The sequence below is a fragment of the Phymastichus coffea genome, unplaced genomic scaffold (genome assembly GCF_024137745.1).
Source record: "Phymastichus coffea isolate CEN01 unplaced genomic scaffold, Cenicafe_Pcof_1.1 PCOF00056, whole genome shotgun sequence".
NCBI classification, from domain to species: Eukaryota; Metazoa; Arthropoda; class Insecta; order Hymenoptera; family Eulophidae; genus Phymastichus; species Phymastichus coffea.
The window spans coordinates 819,309-836,477 of record NW_026706867.1 but is presented as its reverse complement, the minus strand read 5'-3'; the positions used below and the strand labels follow the sequence as shown (position 1 = coordinate 836,477).

The window sequence follows — 17,169 nt, the reverse complement described above, 5'->3', positions numbered from 1 at the left end:
TTAATTTAAAATATACAAAAGATAAATATGTAGTCTCTATTTTATTTTTATTCATTCTCTTTTTCTTTCTACCAAATTTTAACACCACGATATTGATTGTAGTATCGGAGATGGTTATAAAATTAACAATTTGTTCAAATAATTTCAAAACATAACGTATTATGTTCTTAAACCAATTTATTAACATATTTCCATTCTTGCAGTTTATTATCCATGTTAATGATTCATAGATTGAATTTATCGCTAAAATAGAAATTTTACACTCTTTGATATATAATAATAATAATATTTCAAAGTATAGGAAAAATCCAAATTTCGCATTCTATTTTTGCATCAACAAATCACAACGTTGGATGTCAGCGACTCATCTTTTTTTAAAGATAAGATAAGAATAAAATATGTAAAAAGTATAAAAATAAAAAATAAAAATAAATATAAGGCAAGGATAAGGATAGAATAGAACCATCAGCTGCGCCTAACAATTTAATTTTGTTTCTTTTTTAACGTATTGGTTTATGGTATCAAGCTTTCCATAGGACTTCTCCATATCAACAGATATATTATTTTAATTTAACTGTTATTTCCATTGTTTATCTGAAATCATTTGGAGAGTTTGTTTACATTTATAAATTAAATTTCAAAATTTATTTAACATAAATTAACGGTGCCGACTGCATCGAAATAAATTCGCAGAATTTCATATAAAATATCAATTTACCATTTTTCTCAATATTGATCATATTTATCCGAAGCTAAACTTTACAATAAAGATATATTCAATTAATTTATAGGTCCAATAAATAAATGCAATTGAAGTGCATTAAGATTACTTTATCGTCTTTTTTTAAGGTTAGGCCATTGAGAGAATGTGGAAGTCATTTACAGTTTAATGCCTACAAATTATTATACTTATTTGTATTGCTAGATGTAAAGTACTTCGATTTATTATTATGACCGATTTACTCATAATTGTGACACACGTGACGAAATTCAGTCAATCAGGTCATAAATAAAATTACTTCACTCAGCAGCACTTTTTCATATAGGAAAATAAAAATATATAGGTTTAGATAAATTTTACGCGTTTTTACCTTCTTTTTTTATTTCTTATTGTTATATCAATATTAACATATTTAACAAATTACTTTTTTCAAAGGTAGATTTTTCAATTTTTTTTAAAAACCAATATCGCAGCGGAAAATGTGTATTAGTGATGAAACACGTTTTCAAATTTATGATTTATTATATCAAAAACTGCAATAAATATAATCTTATACTATTTTTTTCTCAACGGGTTAATTTATTATTAAACTTTTATTCTACTTTTTGAATAAAGATTGCAGCATTACAACTTTTATTTTACACATTCAAAAATCAAATTTTCGATTATTAATAGAAAATATTTAGAGCAATTTCAACCTATATTATTTGTATGAAACGATTTCTTCGTTGTTAGTTTCATATTATGAGTGTATAAACAATATTACAGCCTACTTTTTTACTTTCTTATCTTCAAAATTATCCGTATGATAAATTATGATGGCTTGAATTTTTATTAGTAAAATCTCAACTTAAAACCACACCTATATGCTTATTTTCCGCCACATAAGTATATCACGCAATTACATCTCAGCCATCAGATCACTATATGCTTCAACGTAGCATCCATCACTTTTTTATAAGGGATAAAACTGATAAACAACGAACTACATTATGATTATAAATGATGAATGAAAGATTATATTTTTTATATTTTTTTTTTGCTAAAAACAAATTAAATTAAATCTGAAATAAAAAATCAACTAAAATCAATTTGAATTCTCGCGGTTTTTTTCATTTGGGCCGATTGGCCACGAATAAAATGCTTTAATGTGGCTTCCATCACTTTTTTATAAGGGGATCAAGTTTAACTTCAAATAAATGTAATCACCAATAAAAAGTATAAGTTCAGAAAAAATGTTCCAAAAATTAAAATTTATAAATGTAAATATAAAGTAAAAAATGTAACGATTGAATAGATGAAAGATAACAATAACGTTGATTACTAAAAGTGAAAATTACAAAATTTAGTTTATGGAAATCACTGCCCCAAATGAGCTCAAACTGACTTCCAATATTTTTGAACAAAATAAATCTATTGATATGAGGATATCGTATAAAAAGTCTTGAATTATAACGAATATAATAAAAAATTACAAAATGTCATTGTGATAAAGAAATGTAAGCTGTCGGTTCGATTTATTTAGAAAACGAAAAAGAAGAAACAAACTTACAATTAGTACGTTTCCCATTACTTATAGCTAAACATCTAGAAATTTGCTACGTAATTAGATTTGAAATTGCTATTAAATCTATAAATGTAATTTTAATATTTTCTTTACCAATTGATACTGATAGATTTTCAAAACACAGAATAGTTTCATGTATGTGGTGTATTTAAAAATTTTTTATTTCATCTATAAATTTGTGATTCGTTTAAAAAAATGTGATTTGATTCATGCAAGTGAAACTGAATATTAATACAAATGAAAGATGAACGCGCGGAGCGAGCTTGACGACACTATTAGAATAAAATGGAAAATATTGAAAACGTCAAAAATGGGCGTGCTTCATCGGTTCAATCAGACAAGGTATTTAAGAATATATGCTAGTTAATGTTAACAATCTTATCAATAACGATGAAAACCAAGCGCGCAGTCCAACCCTATGGGTCGTGCGTGGCTTTCTTACTCACCGAAATATCCATCCCAAGAATTATATAGTAGCCTAATGTTGAAAATGTAAAATTTAGTACGTGAAAATAAAAAAATACGATCGTAAAGAGGATGAAAGAATAATATGTGGTTCATCATTTCTTAACTTAATTGCTCCATAAGATCACTGCGAATAAAGTTTGTAAGTTACAAAGAAACGGTTTTTTGAAGATAGTTTCGAAAATATTGTTTATATTAAAAATTGTTAAATAAGGGAATTATAGGTATTAAAAAGATTTTTCGATTGATCTATCGATATATTTTAATGTTTTTGTTAATTTTTTTTTATATATTTACAAAACTAGTAACAAACGGATTGTTTGCATCTCGGTAATTTTAATTACCTTTAAACTGATATTTGGTATAAATATAGTTTAGAAAACCAACAAAATGCCTTTTGAAAAATAGTAAATATCAATTATTAAGCAAAATATAACTATTTTTGCAAAAAAAGATACTCGCAAAATAGCCACCTTTGGGCGAGAGGCGATTCTACGTTCTCGGTTATCAGCACATTTTGTTCATTAACAATAATATCATATTATTGGAAAAATAGCATAAATTTATTCATCTAAAGTGTATAAAACTCAGTGCAATAAATAACCGCATGTTTCCGCATTGTTTTTTTAATAACTATTTGAATTTTTATTTTAATAATTTTATTTATTAAAATAGTCATATTTTTTCATATATTAAACAAAAATTGTTGCTACGAGTAGTATAGTGACTCGACTTGATATCCGCTCACTACTTGCCTACTTCGTTGAGTTAAATGGGAAAATTTTGATCCCTCCTTGTTTTTTTATTTTATAACTGCGCGAACCTCTATTTCCAAAGTTGCTAATTATCATAAATTCTTTAGACATATAAGGGCTCACGTAGTTCCGCGGGCGGTGATGGCGACCGCGTGATGCGCTTTTATGCGCTTATCTTTCAATGATGGACAGTGCAAGTAGGGTCGGCTGTTTGCGACCGCGTTAATCTTCGCGAGAGATACACCTAAGACATCATCACTAACACATTGGTTGTTCTGTTTATCATTGGTCGCTAACAATCATCGATAATAATTTTCTTATTTAAAAAATTAAGGCTAGAGCGGGTTGGGCTTCGTTAGCAACTTGACTTTATTATCCGCACACCGTTATTCACGTAATTTATCACCGCAGCAAAGGTAAGGATCGCTTAAGCATTGTTTACATTTTATACATCAACACGGGTCGCATATTTTCATTTTCGAACGGGGGGGGGGCAGGCAAAAATGAAATAGATCGCTTGCATATGCAGCCAGCTCGCCCGACAGTGCCCGATCCCTTCTAGACATTAGTACGATAACGATCTCGTGGCTAAAGCGCTTTGGTATTGTAAAAAGCTGGATTTGAGGAAATTGTTATTAATAAATTGAATAAAACCCCAAAAAGTTAAACCTTTTTTTCAGAATTCAATAAATTAACTAATGTATTTAGAGTACTGGTACCTAGCTTAAACCTTTGTTGCCGAATGAGAAATTAGAGAAAAATTGTGTGAGATCGATGTATGATGTATGTAAGACCTCGTGCTCGCGTAGTTTTCTTGTTACCTACGATTGCCCCATAGACGTGCACGAACGCATATTCCTGCGTATCGCGGCCGTAGCACCAGAACTCAGCTTCGTGAGGTACATGATCTTCGAAGACTATTAGACCCCATGGGAATCACATAGCTTCTAGGGTTTGTGGGTCACATGGGATGGGAAGAAGCAGCGCTGAGGCTACCTCTAGGCCGGATAACTGGCAAGTGGAGAGACTAGAAAGAGAATGAGGGGCATAAGAGCGAAGGTAGAAAGGTGTAGTAGTAGGCTTTTTGCTTCTAACCCTGCGCTACAGTGCCAGAGAAAAGGAAGGGGAAAAATTTTGGGGGCTGAACTCAGCGGCACAACCGAAGTGGGAAAAGTAAGTGGTTAATTAGCGGTCGACGTTTTGACTTAGGTAAGTCGTTGTTTGTTTGATGAAATTGCGAGCACTTTGCAACATTCGTTTGTCTTTTTATGGTTACTTCTTTATTTTATCAATTTCATTCACCTCACTCCTTTGCTTAACAGAAGAAATTACACATAACTATTACAGTAGTTATTTATATGTCAAATGTGTAGTATGCGGGCAACGGAAACTAATTATCAGACTGTTAAATTAATATTTACATGCTAATATAACATTGGAGGTATAGAAAATCATGTTATTGAGTAAAGTTTACTATTGTAATGATTGTATAATAGCTTCGTACATTTTATCAACCATCTTGATATGAGTAAAAGTTCATTGATTTTAGTGAAATAACGAGTGTAAATTAAATTTTTATTCGTTAATCAATATCGATGGATGTTATATTTCAAATAGCATGCTTTATTCACCTATGTGTATGTCCTATTAGAATTTCAAAATTGGAATGTAAATAACTCAAATAATGCAATAAAGAACAAAAAAAAACAAAAAAAAGAACGCGTGACGCGCGCTAAAGAACGCTAGGCTTTTTTTTATACGTAAAAAATAATAACAAATTCCGATCGATATTTCTATTCGAGTGTGTATTTACAATGAAAGAAGTTGACAGGAAAAGTACGCTATAGTAAATTTGATCTGTCGTAATAATATATTGGCATACTTGCGTCGGAAAAGCAACTCATTGCTAAAATAACGCGACGGTAAATCTGTCGATTTTGCGACTTTTCCCAATGGTGAAAACCGTCCCAAGGCACGTATTGTCGAAGTTGAATGAGAGGAAAAAAAGGAAAAAAACACGTACCAAGTCAGCTCGTCGATGAAATCTGGCGTAGCACGTAATCGCATCGCTTATAGCCCTGGAAACTGCTGTATTTTGCATGAAAAGAGAATAAAGTTGTGTGCTTCTGCGGTATAAGGATATTACTAGTAGACGAGATAAAAGTGGTACACTGTTGGTTAAAGTGGAGTTTGCTGTTTTTGTTTGCGCTTGGCAGCTATTGCAGATTTTATCGAGTTTTAGTGGTGATGTAGTATTTTGATATCTATACGTTCATTTGATACGAATAAGAAATATTTACTGCAGCCAAATTTCGTTTTACGAATATACGCTTGACTTGATAAAACAATAAAGCCTTTTTCCATTAAGGTTTATTTAGAAAGATATCAGTCATTGATTGATTTCTATTCAGTGTATTTATTAATTTTACTGTTTAAAATCATTTATCTTGAAGATTAAATATGTGTACAGAGGATATATAATTGAACTTACAATACGTTTTTACGCCACTGGACAAAGATTTATCGAACGAGAAAGAGGAAATCATAAAATTTGCTCTCTTTTTTATATTTGAGGATTCTATTTTTCAATGATATATCAAATGATTTGATTTTATCAAGGAAATATAATCAAAAAACCGTATTTACTGTTACTTACTAAGGATTTGTATGATATTAAATGCCAGTACACAATGAGTGCGATGTGCTTTTTGTTTTCGTTAAATAATATTACGATGTTCAGGTATACAGAAGTATCACTACAAGAAAAAAATTAACCGTTTAAACGCATTCTCATGAATAAATTAAAAAAATAGTCACATTTGCATTAACGCAAAGTGTCGATTGGAATGTCTTCAATATTTTCCACGTATAGAGTTCCGAATAACATATGATTCAAATAATTTGATTGGCGCACATGTTTGTAAACTTATAACAATAAGTTGAATAATTAAAATCGTCTAATTAACCTAATTGCAAATATAGATGGAAATCCAGACTTTTACAAAATGTCCTCGCGAACGGAACTGACGATAAATAACAGGCGTGCGCTCAAAAGGAAAAGTATTGTCATCCGCTAAGAGCCAGAACAAATGCATACCGAATTAGGCAAATAATTGAAGCCGTGTACACTCTCACGCCTGCGCTAACGAACGTAATCCCGCATTCGAAATATAACGCTTCGAAAATGAGAACGCGAGTATTCGCGCGAAATACAAAGGATACAATTCATGGTCAACGATTCATATTTTACACCCCTCCCGAACCCAAGTTTTTGCCAGTAAGGGGATTTTAAATTAACGCCACGGTTATGAAAGCTTATAGCTTAACGCACCAGAGGAATAAACTTGAACTTCTCCTATTGAAGCGTAAACTTTGCTACTCTAAAGATTTATGATACAGAGATGTGTTAGATATTTAATAAAACTTCCCAGATAAATAAAACTTTGTAAATAAACTTTGGAAATCTGCTTTTATTTGTCATGGAATAAGATTCACTAATTAATCAAATATGAATTTTGAATAAGTTTTTATTAATAAGCGTTTAAGACAACATATATAATCAGTCCGAAAAACAATAAGAGTACATTATCGAAAAATCAAAAAATCACACTGCTATCAACTATCGAGAAGACTTTAAAAAGCGACAAATATATAACAGAGACGAAAAGATTTAGCGATAAAGTCTCAATACCTGCCGTTTGCTCATAAAAAACTCGTCAGTCGTATAGCAATTTGTCGAAGCCGTTGGCGAGTGCGCGTAGCGTACATAGTCATCGTTCACGTGTATCACAAGGATCGAAAAACTCTTCGGCAACTTTTGCCAGCAGCAGTTTACGGCCACAAAGCCAGGTATATGTGTGTATACATGTGCATATACACGCACATACACATTGAATGTAGGGATTGTATTGGTCCTCGACAGAGTAAGAAATTGAAAGCAGGTGGAAAAGTCAACAGGAATTTACAATATCCTGAAAGAAAAAAAGAAGAATGTGGCCGACTTACCAAGTTTTCAGCGTGAATAGATTTCCGACTAGGCACAGTCGAGTTTGAATAATCTTGTTGATGGATTTACTTTTAAAATGTTTATAGCACTCGCGAATCTCGTGATTGACAATTTTCAAAAGATTTATCAAGTTGTTTTTCACTTGTTCTCTATCTCTCTTCTTCCTCTGCTCTTTTATTAATCTATACGTTAGTTATAAGTGTTTCTTTTTTCGTTCCTTCTGCAACTCCGCGAGGAAGACAGCAAGAAAAAAATTACAACCATTTCAATCTCGCGACCATTAAAGTTCTTAATGAACTCGGAGATTAATAATCAAATCCAGAACAAGAAAATATCTTTTATTAAAAACATCACAATTCTTTTTTCATTAAATTCATCCGTGACAACATTCACTCAGATTTAATGAAAATGCTTTTCAAATACATCCCTCCAAAAGCAACCACAAAGAAAAACAACGTGCGTGAATATGTTACAGCACCCTCTGTACGAATAATAGACACCATGGGGGAGCCATTGAGGGACAAGTACTACGAGGCCGACAGTACCATCGAGCTCTTGTGCGTCGTACGTCACATAGCCATGCAAATGCAGTACAGCGTGGTGCAGTGGCTTCATGATAACCGTACGCTGAATTATGACACCACCAGAGGAGGAATTAGGTGAGTCCAAATAAATTTTGTAACTAATGCTCTTCTTGTTTGATCAATTTGAATTATTTTCCCTTCCTTTCCACGTAGCCATAACAGACAATTAAATGCATCCATCTCACATAAATGAGAGCCCCGAGCGCGACAAATAATGCTTCGTTGGTAATGCGCATGAATTTCGTATGCGCCCAATTTACAAAACGACATTGTACTTTTTTGCTCGACAACAATTCACGTACCACTACATTTGGTTTATTAATTTTTCAATTTTGATTCGTAGCTACAGTTTTTCGTGATTATATTTGCGTCGAGTGTATACGGTAAAAACATACCTTGTAAATTACAACCGTCATTGTTATAGCTTTTGATATGGAAGGATGTGTGATATTTGACGGTAAGTGCAAGCGAAGCTCATCAGATTGTATTATATCATGAACAACATGTTTATCGCCAATCTCGACGGGTAATTGCTAATAAAACTGGAGGATCTGAATCCAATTACTAGGTCATATATTTCTGAAAGGGTGATATTGTCCCTTAGGTACTTACCACGTTCGATGTGACATCTATTTCCCATCAGCTGTACGTTATTCTTATGAGAATTAACATTTTTCATTAAAATTTTACTACGCGTCTTATAAACATGAGCTATATGCTATACGAAAATGAAGGATTGCATAATTGAGTTATAAAGTTAATCCCAAAATGCTAAATAAGTCATTAAGAAAGTCAAACAACTTCGACTATCATCTTAACTCTAAACTTACTTGCTATGACGTATATACATATCTCATATAAAGCAGTCACACATGGCAACCTCAAGTGAAATTGAGCGGGAGGAAACGAGAGTTGAAGGGGCATATGTATATAACGCAAAGGTAAAGACGAACTACTGCTTAAAGTAATTTCTGGCCTAAGAACCGCATGCACGGCTAATTCATTTGCCAACCTTCACGAATTATGATTGGGTTATCGCCGTCTTCATTTTAGCTACCGACCGTAAAGTTCTAATACAGATTCAACAATATTCGCTATGTAACGTGATCTTGTCTTCCAACTAGAGTGCCTATAAAGATGCTCTGCAATTGCGAGCCAAAAGTTTCACTGTATACTTTAATATTATGCGACTATGGAATTAAAATTTACACTGGGTTACTTAATAAGCTCACGTCTGTAAGAAATTCAACTTGAATAATATTCTTTCTTTGAGTAACTATTAGAAGACATTATTTTTTTCTAAATTGAGGGATACAAAACATGAATTTTAAGATAATGAGTTTATTCTCGCTTTCGTTATTATTTGACATAAATAAAATATAAATATAAATATAAATCTATGATTTTTTGTTACTAGACTTGGTCCATGCTTTTTTCCAAATCATTTTTACATTAGAACATAACATCACATTTTTTTTTATTGAAAAAGCTTTAATTTTCAATTGCAAAAATTACTTTACAAACAACATATTGCGAATAAGCTTGTACGTGGTATTTAAGACGCGCATACAAGTTGTTCGAGTATTAAAGCGTTGTCGTGGTTGGCTTGAAATATGAATATTAGTCGTTGAAAATAATAACATGTAAGCGATATTGCGGCTACAGTTTGCGCGCTCAACACATGCTTAACACCTTGCTGTAACTTGATCTACTTCGAATTGATAAGAGCCTTAGCCGAAAATCAAAATAATTGCGATAAGCATTTGACCTGCACACGTCATAAATGACATATTTTCTCTGCTATACTAGCCTCCTTGCACGCATAGACTCGTTCGCTTTGTTAAAAAGTAAGAAATAGAGTGGACATAGAGAAAAATAATTTACTATAAACGCGCTACTAGTCTGTACTTGCCTAATTATGATCAATGTAAAGCTAATGCAATTTGAATGATAAGCGCCAATATGATGCGATATTGCAGAGAAAATGTGATGGGAAGAAATGTAGAGTTTTTCTACTGTCACGCAATAAACTAAAAACTAGAAATATCGAGAAGAATTATGCCTCGAAAAGTAGAATCCACTACATTGTAAATAGAAACCAGGAGCCATCCCATAATAAAGGCACAACTAGCAAGCACGTCGATAAATAGATATGCTTTGCTACAGCCCAGTAAATTGAAATATTCATTCTAATCTCATTTATCGAGAGAAGATCGTTAAAAAGATCTTCAAAGCGCGGTTCCATGCGACAACGCCGAACACGATGCTTATAGTAGTAGCGAGGAGCGGAGTGGCAAGCTATCCACAACAATAAACATTGTAAAGGCAATGTCTATATGCTCTCAGTTAACGAGAGGAGAACAAATAACCCTAAAAAGAGGGTGAAAAAATGCTAGTTTTGTCTCGCTCATCGCTTATGAATCAGAACGTTTTATTAGGTCGATCAAGCAAGTCGCTTTCTAATACTAATTTTATATCAGTTGACCGCAGCAACTTAAGTTTTTGCTCATCGCGTGCGATATGCAATATAAATTTATATATTTTAATTAGTATAATTTTCACGGTTGCAATTAGCATTTGTATAATTTTATTTATTTTATGTGTTTTTGGTAGTTTTAAGTTTGATTGTATTTTATATTAATAGAGACTTTCAGATTTAGTAGACAATTAAGTTATTTCTTTATTACACTCATTCCCATCCTGAACAGAACGTCAAGATGCGACGCATTCGTGTCGCTCAGAATAATGTTTGTTCGGCGGTAATAGAAGGAAAACTCATCGTCAGCCTTAACTATAGTGTGTGTGTGAGAGAGAGAGAGAGAGAGAGAGAGAGAGAAGAAATGGATGTTTGGAATAATCATTGCGGAGGAAAGATGTTGAAAAATGCATGAGCTCAGCAGAGAAATTCTAGTTTGTAGCTGTTTTAACGGTAAATATCAGATAGCCTTCCGATAATTTCATTACGCGTTCATACGCATGAATGAAAATAAAATACAATTATCTGAAAATCCGTTGATTTACAATAACGCAAATTCATAATGAAGTTATATAGACGTATAATTTGTAATCATCAAGCTAAAAGAAGTAGTAATAAATTAGCACAGTAAAAGCTCGTAGCTCTTCGCTTACCACATAAATGCGTTGCGAGTGGAAGTCTTGCGGGCATGCATAATTAAAAATCGTAAATAAAACTCTCGACTCATACGCGCGTACACTTGCGACGATTTCCATATATAAAAGCTCCATAATTGCGGGGCCCTGAATTATTTTTCACTTGGGCGTTTATCGCGACAGGGGCATCTCTTGTGTTAATTAGCTGGCACTCAAGTCGAGTAGATAAACAAGAGAGCTTTTTGTAGAAAAATTGCAGAGCATTATACGAGAGAGGGAACAGGTGTGTAATGTATATATATATATACATATATATATGTATGTATATATGCGAGCGTAGAAGAAGAAAGCAGATGCGCAATAAGTAACACCTTGGCGAATCTTTTAGCCACTCGGCCACGGAATAATGAACGAGTGAATTGCGCGTCCAACTTTTTCAATTAAACTTCCGAGCGAGGTGGCCAAGTGCCTTAGTGCGACTGGTGAGTAAGGAAGGGAAAAAAGGTCAGCGGGGAATCTTTAAGAAAAGCTCCTTGCTTTTTTCTTTCTCTTTCTGCGAGGCTAATTTTTTTGCTTTTGTTTTTGTATCTTGTCTTGACTATACAGACCGACAATTGATGGAACTTCCTAGTTCTTTTTTGTTTGAAACATTGTTAACATGATCATTTGTGTAGATATATTTTTACTAAAATCAAATATTTTTTAAGCATTTTTTCAAGTGTAAAATTTCAAGAGAAACTCTATCTAACTATGTTAAGTAGAAAAGAAGTTAAGAATAATGTATGGTTATATAAATATAAAATGTTGATGTTTTAACAGTTGCTAAAATTATATTATACGTTGTAGTAATGCTATATAACTTTCCTAGTTTCGGTATCGGTCTGATTATACGCTGACATTATCTACTTATTAATGATCTTACCGTACTTCAGAGGAAATACGATGCTCGAGTTAGTTTTGTACTTCGAATTTCCTCTTTAAAAGTTGTAAATTAAGTCAATGAAAAGTTCATTTCGTACTTCTACAGTTGTTTCTACAATTTTGTTGTGCGATTATTAAAGGGTCAAAGTTCATTCTCTGTATCAAATTTTTATTATTTTGCTCTTAATGTTTAGAAAGCTCTCACAGTTCGAAACATATAATAGTTCAAGTTTCACGTGATTTTCTTATTTTCAAGAATAAATTATAACAAAAATAGGATTTCCGGTCGGTCATGAGTACCAAATTGCAAGGATAACTACAGTTATACAGTTAAAAAACAACCCTCTATAATCCGTTATTCTTCACAATTCTCCATTCAAAGAATGTATAAATCACTCAGAAAATTAATATATTGGTTTTATGTTACCAGCGTGAAAACGACTTTGATGGAGGAGGGAGCGAATTCAACGCTAAGTATAGCCAGGGTTGGACCAGGAGACAGTGGCAATTATACGTGCGCTCTAACGACGATGCCTGATCAACCAGCTACTGTTCACGTGCATGTTTTAAATGGTGAGTAGCAATGTTTATAATTATGCGTCATACATTACAGTTTGCTATATTTATTTCACTTTTTTTGGAGGCAGACGAAGCACTAGGGTTTTAGTTTCATCACGTGTACTGACTTTTACTAGGAATTTGGAAATACTGAGCATGATAAACTTATTAGCTAATTGATAATCAGACTTAATAATCAGAATTCATTTATGATGCTTTTCTATTGTTCACTAGAATGTATCTCAATCAGTCAACGTTTTTAAATTGATTTAAATTTTCAATTGTCAATTTTATAAAATAAAATTTTATAAAAATATAATTTATATTTTATAATAGAAAATAGGTCTTTTTTATAACAAACAAGAAACCGTGCTTGAGATACAATGTTCATACTTTATCTTCTCCATTTACTGAGCAATGGTTAAAATAATTTTTACATGTAATTTCATGTACGATACAAAAACTTTTTCTTCGTACATGAAAAGGATATGCAAAATACAAATCGTAGCAGACATAAAATAGGATCATTAGTTTCTATCTTTACATAACTCGATAACCTCACAATATTCTTGAAAAAATGGTAAAAGTCTGTCCAAAAAGAACGAAAAAAAAAACAGAATAAATAAGAAGGTATGACCCGCTAAAAGCAATTGAAGAAGAGTAAAGTGGCAAGTTTTAAAGTAGCCAAAGAGTGCACTTGAGCGTTGTTATGCACGGGTGCAGTGTTTTTTTCAGTGCGCCTCTTTGTTTCAGGAGAAAGCCTAGCCGAGCTGCATCACGGGCGAGCGAGTCACCCGCGGCTGTCGCTAAGCGGCAACGCTCCGATGCTAGTGCTGTTGCTGTTCCTGGGTCTGGTGTGGCTTGTGCCGAGATGAAGAAGCGCACAAAGCTCGTTCGCTGACATTTGCCACCTCCTGGCCACGCGTGTGTGTCAAAGGAGGTGCCAGAGGGTACAGTAAAAAGGGTTTGGATCGCACGAAGATGGTAATTGAATTGGATGCTTTGGCTGTGGCAGATGCAACGTTTCGCCGTTTTACTTCAAAGATAACAGACATGCATAGACAGAGAAAACTTTTTCTGTGAGTTTATTATATTTCATAGTCGATTTGGATAATTGGACACTAGAGATGGAGAGACAACAAAGCTGAGATCAACTTATGAAAACTTGACATTTTTCGAGAGCTAATAGTTTTATTCGTATTTTTTAGTGCCTTTCGACATAAAATTGCTTTAATATGTAACACGGAGTATCGTAAATTTGTATATAAAGTTAAATTTTTTTATAGATGTTTCGATATACTATATTATATGTATGATTTTTTTTTTAAAGATTGTTATGGTTTGACGTTATAGTTCCCGATCCAAATCAGTTTTACATAGATGAAGGGAAAATCATTCCAATAGGATGTGTATATACTCAGTCATCCCGGTTAATTATTAGAAAGTTGAAACATTGTAAATGACGAATGTCATTAGTGCTCTAAATATATATAATCGTGCGCCCGAAAAGAAACAGAAAACAAATAACAATATATACCTATACACGTTATCAAAGAAAGATAAAGCAAATTAAAATGTACAGCAGCAGCAAACCGCCAAATCAACTAGTTTATCGCTTCTTTTGTTCTCCCATTTCACAGTTCTATCATTGATCCTTTAAACTGAAAAATAGAATACTTCAAAGCATTCCGCTACGTTGTATGACAAAACAATAACACAATATCGAATTTTTGTTTGTAAATTAGAGTTTAGTTTGAGATTGGTGTAATTTATTGAATTACAAATAAATATATAATAGCTTTCTTTAAGCTAATTTCTGAACTATTATTTTAATTGATAAGTTTAATTTATAATTTTAATTTTAATTGATACTATTATTTTAATTATTACAATTGATAAGTTGAAAGCTCAGTATAACGAAAAGATATGTCTCTTGAATACATGAATCTATCGAGGTAAAGTACAAAGGACTGCAGTAAACTGAGATATTTGTGATAAAAGTTCCATCGTAATTCATTGTCGAAGTCTCTCGTAGAGAGAGCACACTGTGTTTATAAATCACTGGGTAAAGTCCCAATATTGACAGGGATCTACTTCTCTCCCTTTATCAGAGGAAAAAGATAGACGGAGGTGCGTAAGGGCCGCGACACAAAAATCAATTTGTCTTCTCTTCGTGAGAGCAGCGATGCGCGCAACACGAGGGCTCTACTTCTCGATTATTCACGTCTATCTCAGTGCGGTCACGAAGCTCTCGAGAATAAAAGAGAAGCGCTTAATGGAATCTTTCTTGGATGAAAGCTTAGATTACTAGACACGAACAATCATCTGATTACTACCACGAAATTAAAATGTTCCGAGAAGAAACATCTTTCTGTTCTGAAAGATCGCTTGAAAAGAACACTTAATTAAATCATCGTTGAAAAGAAAAACAGGATAAAGAGAAGTCAAACTTAAACACAAAAATTTGAAAAGTTTTTACAAATGAATCATTAAGATGTATCACTAATTTATACTTACTATATGTGATATAATAATGCAAACTTGTCATAAACCTATACGACGGTATGCACGACGTTACTTCAATATCTTTTTTTAAACTTTTTGTTATGTGAAAAATTTAATCAACGCTTATTCTTTCAATAGAGTAAACTATACGAGCAACCATAAACTTGAAAAAAATTGCTGCCAAGCTATTAACCAAGCAAGCTTTATTGAGTATAACAATAAAAAGTGTAATGACAAAATAAGGAAGTACATAAAGGTTCAAAAGAAAATATATCAATTATTAGTGTAAAAAGTGTAAATACTACAAATAATACGTTTATATGAAATATAAAAATACGTTTTTAAGAAAATATAAATATGTTTAAAAAATGAAAAAAGTTTAGCTTAGTTTTTTTCCAATAATCGTCAAAGTTCATTAGATATAAGAAACACGAAGGTCTCCATAGGTAGTTTTCCAAATGCGATTTTTTGAATCCAAGTAATACCCATTTTTTCTCAAGAATCTTCGGACTCTTTTATGAACAAAAGGGACCAGCAGTTATCGCACACTGATAATACAAAAATTAATATTTCGGCTTATCAAGTAATTATGGTCGCCTCAATGTTCATTGCCATTTCTATTATATAATTATATTTTTTCATTTTCAACTATAGATTGCTGGTTAATTTTTCAACGAACAATGGGTTTATAATATTTAAAATATTTTTAAAGTATGATCTAATCGCCAATTTGTATTATGAATTTATTGTAAAAGATTGTAACAATGTTAATTTAATTATAACGTTTAGAATTGCAAAATATTTACATTTGTTCATGAATTCCATTTTTAATGTTACAAAACGAACTATTTCAACAAGTCATAAATATAATTACTAGGAAATGTATTTTAAGACTCAACACTGAATAAACAGGATTTCAATTATTTTAATATTCACAAAGTCCTGAAATATCGATTTCATATTAGACTTTAAGCAATTTACTATAAAAATATATACGAATAAAATATATTTAGCATTTAGAAATATCCCGAATAAAAATGCAACGTAATAATACATTAAATTTCATGTACTACGTCCCTGCGTGTTCATAATTGTCGAAGATATTCATTTAATTGATGTGAATGATTAAGATTGATTATGTACGATGTTTGTGTGATAATGGATGAATACGTAAATAAAGTCGTCTTGCGATAGAAAAAAATTGAAAATACGGCTTAGCTATAGATAAGCGTTAACTTAATATTTAAAGGATAAAAAAGTCCGAATACTGTAATTTTTTGCATTTTCCGTTGAAAGAAGTAAAATTTTTAAATGATAATAATATTACCGTCAAATATCGAATTAACAGATATTTTGGCTCTTTATCAGCTCGTTTATGCTTATAACAAGCATTACTGTTAAGCATTATTTGAAAAAGAATATTGTATAAAATCCATGTGATGATCGAAAATATTAATGAATAAATCCATCATTTTACAAAAAAATTATGCTTAAAATGCAAATATAGCTAATTTATTTAATAACCTATTACTGCATATCTAGACATCAGATTATTATTTGAAATATTTGAAAATTTGAAATATTTGAATATTTGAATATTTGAATATTTGAAATTCTTATTTGAAAACAGATTTAAATTATAAAACAGAACCATCAGTATATTTTAATTTGAAAGCCATGTAAATAACACGTAATGTCATAAGAGGTCAAGAGAAATGAAAGAAACGTAATTAACGGGCTTGAAAATGGATACGCATCTCGAATTTCCAGGTCAGTAGCGTTTCGTACAGGTAAACACGTCTACAGAAGAGAAAGAGAAAAATAGAAGTGTACGCGCCAGCCGAAGACATCAACGTCTGTTGAGAATCGAGATACTGAAGAAGTGTCTTTAGAATTTTCTCTGGCGGGCGCAGGCGCTCACGTCCTTTATGCTCCGTTCATATTGGACACGAGCTGATGTTTAATTCATGGATCCT

General features: G+C 32.2%; 1 protein-coding gene across 3 annotated transcripts in view; it reads left to right on the top strand.

The window, feature by feature from the left end:
- LOC131666053 (obscurin-like) overlaps nucleotides 1-16,607 on the top strand; it is a 178,437-nt gene extending 161,830 nt beyond the window's left edge. For 2 of the 3 annotated variants that reach the window (XM_058938396.1, XM_058938395.1), the window contains exons 7-9: nucleotides 7,990-8,173; nucleotides 12,561-12,703; nucleotides 13,442-16,607. In XM_058938396.1, coding sequence (XP_058794379.1) covers nucleotides 7,990-8,173; nucleotides 12,561-12,703; nucleotides 13,442-13,563 — 449 coding nt within the window. In that variant the 3' untranslated portion in view covers nucleotides 13,564-16,607. The remainder of the gene's footprint in view (nucleotides 1-7,989; nucleotides 8,174-12,560; nucleotides 12,704-13,441) is intronic. The other variant, XM_058938398.1, reaches the window with a different exon arrangement.
- The last annotated feature ends 562 nt before the right edge of the window (nucleotides 16,608-17,169 follow it).